This window comes from Papilio polytes, unplaced genomic scaffold (genome assembly GCF_000836215.1).
Source record: "Papilio polytes unplaced genomic scaffold, Ppol_1.0 DF822067.1, whole genome shotgun sequence".
Classification (NCBI taxonomy): Eukaryota; Metazoa; Arthropoda; class Insecta; order Lepidoptera; family Papilionidae; genus Papilio; species Papilio polytes.
The window spans coordinates 9,316,856-9,326,097 of NW_013527137.1; the positions used below are offsets into that span (position 1 = coordinate 9,316,856).

General features: G+C 36.6%; 1 protein-coding gene across 2 annotated transcripts in view; it reads left to right on the plus strand.

The window, feature by feature from the left end:
• Positions 1-9,242, plus strand: part of LOC106107299 — a 38,285-nt gene that overhangs the window by 25,949 nt on the left and 3,094 nt on the right. For both annotated transcript variants that reach the window (XM_013288098.1, XM_013288099.1), the window contains exons 8-19: positions 659-794; positions 1,229-1,346; positions 1,716-1,908; positions 2,583-2,724; positions 3,056-3,554; positions 4,205-4,370; positions 4,614-4,659; positions 5,085-5,198; positions 5,730-5,854; positions 6,817-7,213; positions 7,550-7,706; positions 8,478-8,664. In XM_013288098.1, coding sequence (XP_013143552.1) covers positions 659-794; positions 1,229-1,346; positions 1,716-1,908; positions 2,583-2,724; positions 3,056-3,554; positions 4,205-4,370; positions 4,614-4,659; positions 5,085-5,198; positions 5,730-5,854; positions 6,817-7,213; positions 7,550-7,706; positions 8,478-8,664 — 2,280 coding nt within the window. The remainder of the gene's footprint in view (positions 1-658; positions 795-1,228; positions 1,347-1,715; positions 1,909-2,582; positions 2,725-3,055; positions 3,555-4,204; positions 4,371-4,613; positions 4,660-5,084; positions 5,199-5,729; positions 5,855-6,816; positions 7,214-7,549; positions 7,707-8,477; positions 8,665-9,242) is intronic.

Consider the following 9,242-nt stretch of genomic DNA (forward strand, 5'->3'; position numbering starts at 1 on the left):
AGAACATTTACGACCAGCTCAAATCAAACCCGGCTAATTCCTTTAACTGTTCTTTACAGCCCAAGTGTTGTTAAATGTATCTAAACAACTTTCTTTTCTACATTAGTACTTTTTAACTTAACAAACATTTCATTAACAATCCATCTGTTAAGTTGAGACTGTGTTAAATCTAAGTGTGTACCTAGCTTTACAGTTCTAGTAACAAATGAAGATATAAAATATTCGCTGTAACGCCAATGCGTGGTTCACACTTGGACAATACAATTCAGTAGCGCTTAATGACTGGACTGATTTTGAAGTGCTAGTGTGAACGCTAACTGACACCAGTCCTTAGAATTTATGACTGGCAAGGGCAACTGTACTGGTCAAGTGTAAACCAGGTATAACGTGTGGCTTACACTTGGCCAATACAGTTGGTCAGTAGCTCTCCGATTGGACCGTCAATTGATAGATTGTAAACGCTAATAGGCGCCAATGAGTGTCTTGGCATCGCAACTGTCCAACTGCGTTTGTTGTCTTTGACAGTTAAGTAAGATTATGATGCAAACACAGTTGATTCTCGGATTCCGCAGTTCGAATAAACCAAACCCAAATACAATCCACCCCCTCCGACACTGTATCTAAGTCTGAAGCGGGCATAATGAAAACATTGTCCTAGGCATCAAACCCTGGGCAGTTCGAATCTGACTGCTCTGAAGGATGGTGGCAGCGCGGCGTCTCCGACAACAGCGTGCATTACACCGGCCGTGTCGGCATCAACACTGATCGCCCTGACGAGTCCTGTGTCATCAATGGTAATTTACCTTACTTATTCAAGCCTACCTTCAGTTAGGACGGTTTTTAATATACCACACTGACATATTAGCCCTTTGTCCCTGTATTTTGTTTTATTGCCTAAGAGATTCAATATATAGCGATTAAATATATAGCGGAAACATAGTTGACACTTTATTTGTGACATTTTCACATGATCCTCAAAATCACATGTCAATATTAATAATTTTATTTAATTGAAATGTCAATAGGTCACTAAATGTTTTTTTATTTTTTTTTTATTTTGTGACACTGTTTAGTTTATTACAATCTTGTAAAATATTTTAAAACATGTCAATACGACACGAGATGACATAACAAAATTTGAAAACTTACATAGTACCTTTCAAAGAAGTTACCGGTGAAAAAATGTTGCCTATATCTGGTCTATATATCTTAAATGTCTGTATTGCAGGTAATTTGAAAGTGATGGGTCACATTGTGCACCCGTCAGACGCGCGCGCTAAGCACAACATAGAAGAGTTGGACACAGCACAGCAGTTACGCAATGTGCAGAGCATCAGGGTCGTCAAGTCAGTATACAAATATTTTGTTGCTTTTATTATTATACTAGCTGTTCCCTTGTGGCTTCACTACTCTTTTTTTTATTTTATTCTTTACATTTGTCAAATTATTAATTGCAAATGTCAAAATGACATATCATGAGAAACCTTAGCAATCTTGCTTTCTTGATGTTGGCAGCAATTTATGGCCTTTTTCCCACATTAGGGTTTTTATCTAAAATATTTACCCCCCTAAGTGTAATGTTGTGAAAATATGTAGCCTAAACCTTGACGTTAGTGTAGGGCTTTTAGATAAAGAAAAATTTATTTAAAATATACTGTGATATTTATATATATTTACATACATAGGAGTAAAAAATAAAATTTTAATAATATCAGGTTTAATTACGATCCGTCATTCGCGGAGCACTCTGGTCTGTTGGGGCACGACCCGCGCCGCGCGGCGCCGCACGCGGACACCGGCGTTATTGCGCAGGAGGTCCGCCGCGTCATACCTGAAGCTGTCAAGGAGGCGGGTGACGTCACGCTGCCTAATGGAGACACTATACCCAAGTTCCTCGTCGTCAACAAGGTATAACTACGTTCCCATACTTCTAATCCCATTATCTTATAAATAAAGGAAGGGAAATTCAATTTGATGGTGTAGACGCATCGAAAGGGATATCCTCTTTAACTATCTCTTCTGTCTAATAATGGTGCACGCATCTACAATTGCAGAGCGCCAATTAAATTATATTATACTATCTTTCGGCAGCGACTCCATCCGCGTGGAGTTTAAAAAACAAAAGTGAGTAGACTATGTGTTCTTCCAGACTATCCTCTACATGAATGCCAAATTTCATCGAGATCCGTTCAGTAGTTTAGGCTACAAACTCTAACAAACATCCATCCATGTAAACTTTCGCATTTGTAATATTAGTAAGATTTTAAAAAAATGACATGTTTTGAGGATATATCAATAAATAGTTAGTGTTGATTGTGTGAAAATTTTCAAGTGTTAACTATACCTCATCTGTTTTGAATCTCTTCGGTCAGTATATAGAGACTAGCTGTTGCTCGCGACGTCATCTGCGTGGAATTAAAAAATAATAAAAATATATAGTATATCACTTACTGATATCGTAACTTTTTAGTGGTAAAAGTATTATTTATTTTAAGTATATTTATTTTATAACATACATAAATGTAAATCTTGCTTCTTTATAACATTAACATATTTCTTAGTATTGTTTACCCTTGTTACAGGATCGTATCTTCATGGAAAATCTGGGCGCGGTGAAGGAGCTGTGCAAGGTGACGGGACACCTCGAGTCTCGCATTGAGCAGCTGGAGCGCGTCAGCAAGCGGCTGCACCGCCGGGACAGTGCTAGATCCAGTCTCAGTAATGGTATTTATTATCTAATATTTTAGTACTAGGTTTCACCGACGATTCCTCTCGCGTGGTATTAACACAAACAAGAGTAAGTAGCCTATGTGTTTTTCTAGATTTTCCTTTATTTCTATGCCAAATTTCATCTAAATCCGTTCAGCTGTTTAGGCTACATAACTCTAACAAACATCCATCCATCTAAAATTTAGCTTTTAATGTTAGTAAGATTTTCCATGGCATTTTTATTGTCAAAAACGTATATTTATCGATTTTTAAACATTAACTTCAATTGAATTAAGAAGTCACTAGAAAGGAAAGATAACTTTTCATTAAATTATTTCAATTCCAGATTCTCGTTTCTCCGGATTATCGACATCTTCAAAATCCTTTTACAGCGACGGCAACATATCTATAGATCAAATACGAGACATCGCGAGAAACATCCGTAAACACGAGTGTTGCCACAAACTGAGCCACAATTCACCCAAATATACAAGAAAGCAATGCAAGAATTGCCACAACTACACTAAATACGGGAAATATTACAATTATAATAAAACATGTGTCAGATATTCTAATAAGAGTGATAAAGTCGAAAGTACCGATTATCCGACTTACGTGAGTTCTCTAGAATCGGATACACCAAAACCTGATGAAACTTACAGCGTTGTATCGAAACAGAAAGATTCTTGTCTATGGTTAAGAGATGAAGACAGTTTGGCACACAACAGCAAACTGGCTTTCTGCTGCCGAAGGAAGGATAGATTCGGTGATGCCAGTAGTGAATTAATATCGAATACATTCTTGCAAATCGTAATTACGATACTAATTTTTATAATGGCTATATGGTGAGTTAAAAACATCAATTTACATAACAAAATCTCTCACTAGATGCTCGGTTTACACATGGCCAGTACAGTTGGCCTGTTTCCAGTTAAAAATAATATAAACTGCGCCTACACTATGCTAGTTGATTACTATTCCAGTTATTCAGTGCTACTAACTGTATTGACCAAGTGTGTACTCGCATTAGTTTTACAAAAGATACAAAGTGAATTACGGAGCTGTATGACCGCTACTAGTTCATTCACTTGCCCTCATCCCTATGGAGGGTCGGCACAGTATGTCTTCCATATATTTCTATCAGCTCTTTTATTTGAATTCACTTCTTACTTAAGCATATAAAGCAATACAAGATTAAAAGAATAGTGTTTGCTGTATGTGCCTAAATAATAATTAAATAAAAAAAAACATGTATCTTGTATATGGTTGTACTGTTTGTTTTTGTATGTGTATCGTGTAAACCTATAATTAGGACAAATTATCTGCATATTACTTATTGTATTGTGTAAAAATATATATCTATGGCTTTATCCCGTTTATTTATCTCAATAAATATTTGACATTTATTTCGATTCCTTCTTGGGAATGGTCTTCTCGTCTTCAAAGTCAAGTTCATTTTAATACTAAATTAGTTATTAAAATGTCTCAATTCCAGCCTGGTGGTGATGACCGCGCTGTACTTCCGCGAGCACCAGGAGCTGCTGTCGATGAAGGAGATCCGGCTGCAGGAGAAGTTCTCCAACTACCCGCACTACGGCAAGTTCAACGTGAACGGCGGCCCCGCGCACCGCGCCGCCCCGCCGGACCACAACCAGATACAAGTCAGTTATATTACTTATTTACTAGCTTGCGCCCGCGACTCCGCCCACGTGGAATTAAAGAAAACAAAAGAACAGCCATAATAAAATTCATCGAGATCCGTTCAGCAGTTTAGACTAAAAACTCTAACAAACATCCATTCATTTAATCTTTTCGTATTCACAATAGTATGATTTATTGGAAAAGGTACGCACACTGTCCCTGTCCCTCTAATTTAAAACTAAACATCTTCTTTTTCCTTGCAGAATTTAAAACCTTCACAACACGTCGCTGCAAAGAAAAGTGTTAAAGGTAAGCAAGTTATTGTAAGATAATTATCTAACTTAAGCATCTAAAGTAGAAGAAAAAATACAAATAAACTATGTACATATGTATGTATAATAACCACTTTAATCTATACTATATATCTATATTATAATTTATAATTTATAATATTATAATAAAGCATAAACACACATTTCTTTGTTGCCTAAGATGTCAGCAATTAAACCCTAATGTGGAAAAGAGACCCTAAGTTGCTGCCAACATCAAGGAAGCAAGGTTGCCATGGTTTGTCATAATGTCATGTCACTTTAAAATTTGCAATTGATAATTTGACAAATCTAAATAATAAAATAAAATTTTCATAATTTCATGCGAATGAAGTCGCACGGGAACAGCTAGTTGTTAATAAAAAAAATCTATTGGCTATATTACATTGACAATGAATTGTGCAGAGAAAGGACCTCACAAGAGCACGGTGGAGTACACGACGAGCACGCCCGCCGACAGCGCGCACTCCACCGCCGCCGCGCTGCACGCCTCCAGGAACTACGTCAGGAATGTCCTCAGTAAGTTATTACTATGTATTACATTGTCCGAAATGTCTGTTTAATCTGAACGGAACCTGTATTAGTTCTCTGTGTATTACTGATGTTTGTCTTTTTATAATTCTTCGCCTGGCCTAGGGACAAGTTCCTAGTTATTATGCATTTTTGAAAAGCTAAAAAAAAAGACATGTTTTTAAAACAAACCGCAGATTCCTTCCATGACAATTTATTTCGTTTTTAATGCATTTCAGTGGATGAGAATCTCGAAAAATATTGAAGTAAAATGGCTGTTTAGCACGCATTTTTTTTTTAATTTGGACAGATAAATGATGTTTTTATATTGTAAAATAATCAGTGTTTAATTTTTATAAATCCGAAGAAAAAATTAAATTATCTTGGACAGTTCTTTTTTAAATAAATTTTTGAAGTTGTAATTTCGACTTATTTTGAAAAAATCGAAAAATCCAGATTACTATAGGGGTCAAAATTATCACAAATGACCCCTCTATTACCTCCTAACGGGAATACGTCTAACTGATTTGGACCTTTTAGATATGGAGCAGCTAGCGGCGCCATTACGCGCCGAGCGGCCGGCGGTGACGCGCGTGGCGGACGTTGTCGGCGGCGGCTGCGCGTACACTCTAAATGCTGACAACGAACTGGACGCTGAATGTCAGGTATCACCTCATTACACATACACGGAAGGTTTTTTACACCCGGGAACTCCGTCAAGGGTATTTATTGTACAATCAAGAAAATTAGCGGTGTTCCATCTTAAAAGATACAATCGTTTGAACATTTCGAAAAGACAGAAAATCAAAACAACGCAGCTTATCTCAACAAAAATATCTAGTTAATATCAAGCTTTTAACTTGATATTTTAAATCAAATTAAAAAATATATACGTGTACTCTATACTGTGTTTACCAATGGGGATAATTAGTATAATAAAAAAAATCGTTTTCGTGATAGGCTTTTTTTTGTCTTCTAACTTGAAGATTATCAAAGATATAAACAGCCTAATATTCAAATAAAATCAATTATAGGTGCCCAATGCGATTTATAACCCCGGTGTCGAAATTGAAAATTCAAGTCATTTATTCAAATAAAGGTTGTATTGTATGTACGGCTAGTTTCTTTTTATTATCATTTTCTCTTAATTTGTACCACTCACTGCTATCTAGTTATTTGTAGAAAGATGCTGAGTTTATCTCCTTGCAATGAACAAGGCGAAGTATATTTAAGCGGAACATCGCGTATTTCCGCGACTGTACGTAATAATAAAACATCTGAGTGGTCAAATAGAAAGTGACTTCATATTTTAAACTCTATTTTGATAAAAGGTAACGTTGTTATAAGCAAACTGTCTGTCGAAATCTTGTAATTGAGGTGTCTATGTTTTGTATTTATTATCATTTCTGCATAAATGTAATGAAAACATGTAATTTAACTCATGCTGCTAAAGATTGTCGAGGATATATCGAGATGGATCGTCTCTTTATTGGTAAGGTGAATTATTCTCTTTCAAATATTCTCTAACGTTTAAAAAATAATATTTTTTATTAATATTTCAGTTCTCTATGAAACCGCTTTAAATACCTTTGTGTATTTAGCTAACATATTTAATATTATTTTCTAGTCTTGCGGACTTGAACCACCTCAGACATTTGAAAATCCAGAACCCTTAGAACGCTCAAACCCTGAGAAAGACCTAAATGAGACCTATACCAGAAATTTAGACCAGACTTTAAAAGAAATACCGAGCATCCCAGTGATATTAGAGAAGAATAATTCTGATGCGTTGAAGAACGAAAACGATTCACTTCGGAATCAGATACATGAGGAGATATTGGCTGAATCTAATTTATTAGATCCTAACAAGCAGAATGGTACAGAAGTTAGGATGAAAAGAGAACTTCGTCATAGGGACCCGAGAGGCCGGCGCGAGGTTCGGGAGACGAATGAAGCGTTACTAAGAAGTAGTTCTGAAGAGATGACCTTGACGGAACAATCTGATGAAGTTCCACTATCTCAAGGTCAGTAAAAATATAATTAAAAATATAATCTTACTAATATTATAAATGCGAAAGTTTAGATGGATGGATGGATGTTTTTAGAGTTTGTAGCCTAAACGGTTGAACGGATTTCGATGAAATTTGGTGTAGATATAGATGATGCACTTTTGTTTTTATTTTTTATTTCCCCTCGGATGGAGTCGCAGGCGAAAGCTAGTAGCGAAAGAATTTTTGAAATTGGCCTGATAGTTTTTGAGTTATTTTAATACATAAAAAAATTAAAAAATGTTTACTCTTTATAATATTAGAATAGATGAAAGATGTGTTATATAATGGTGGTGTATGCGGTGTCGGCAGAGTGCGAGAGCGTGTCCGTGGGCGTGTGGACGGCGACGGGCGCGGCGAACACCTCGCTGTTCTCCGAGGCGGTGTGTGCGCGCGCGCTGCACAACTTCACGTACGGCGTGCCGCTCTCGCACTGCCTGCACCACAAGGAGCTCGCCATCACCTTCCGGTGAGCCTCACACTTTTCCCTACGTACTAAGAGGGGGGACAGCTGTCCCCTCTTAGTACGAAACAGTCGAAAAGCCGTCATCCCCCCACCTTGTCCTACTCCCGTAGTGTCAACGCAACGGGTTTTCGTCCTGCAAATAACTAGGGTTGTAACGGAACTCCGCTTCCCCATACGCAAAAAATGATAACTCCGCATCAATAAATCATTTAATAAATGCATACAAAATGACAACTCTGCATCTATAAATCATTCAATATAAACATTTAATAAATCGCAATTAATATTTTATTATTGACCTCCGCTTCTGCAGAGGTGAAGCCCTTCGCCTCCGCATCCGCATCCGCTTCCGTTAAAATGGCCTTCGCTATAACCCTACAAATAACTATCATCCGTCATCTCAGTCACTCCCTTCTTGATCATGTCAATTACGCAATCTTTCTCTTTCTACGTCTACCTCCTCCGATGTACCACACTCATAACTAAGAAATAAATATGTAAATGTCTACAATCTTCAGAGACCCACATAGATAACTATATAACAACTTCTCATTTTTTATTAAAACATTAAACCATTTACCTTAGAAAAAAAAGTATTTGTAATCCTACCGAGGAAGGGCCCTATGATGATCATCACCCTCGACTAGATCTTCGCCTGGGGTAGCCTATAACTATATATTTTTTTATTTTGATTACAATTAACTATATATTTCCAACACTAGATCAACAAATATTAATTATCAATTTCTTTTAACAAATAACTCCATATTAAAGGACGACAAAACTGAAAGAAGTACGTCTCTGCGAGTTGTACTGTAAGTACGACACCATCAAGAACTGCCAGCTGAGCAGGGAGATCGCCAAGCCGCTGCCCAGCGGAGACACCTGGACCTCCAAGATGAACCTGGACTGCAACATGGACAGGCATATGAAGATACGAGCTGCTTTCGCACCTTTAAAGGTAAAAGAAAGAGACAACTAGCTGTTGCTCGCTTGTGGTATAAGAAACGGTATTTCGTTCTGAAGTTTAAAGCGCCAATAGCCTAATGGTTTCAGGTGTGACTACCTAACTTGTAGTCGAGGGTTCGAATCTCGACTTTAACTATTGTCGTGAAACATATCCTAGCACAAGTTTTGTTGGAAAATGGTTAAAGAAAATATTAGTAAATTAACAAAAAATCTACTGAGATTTTATAAATAAAAAAAAGTCATCAAAAAAAATCACGCAAAATATAGATAGGAGCTTCATTAATTTCATTATAGTATTTCCTGATAACATACTATCCATACTTACATCCATTCAAACATTCATACTTTAGTACCCCGTCTACGTTAAATAAATGACAGATTTTTAAACTAGCTTTCACCCGCAACTACGTCCGGGGGGAATTAAAAAAAATATATAGTCTATGTATTATTTAAATTTTCTTTTTTCTTTAAATTTTCTTTTTTCTTTTTTCTTTTGATTTCTTCATTGTTTTGAATATCCTTTATTTACTGTGTTTAGTTATTAAGAACTCATTACATTTCTAGCGCATC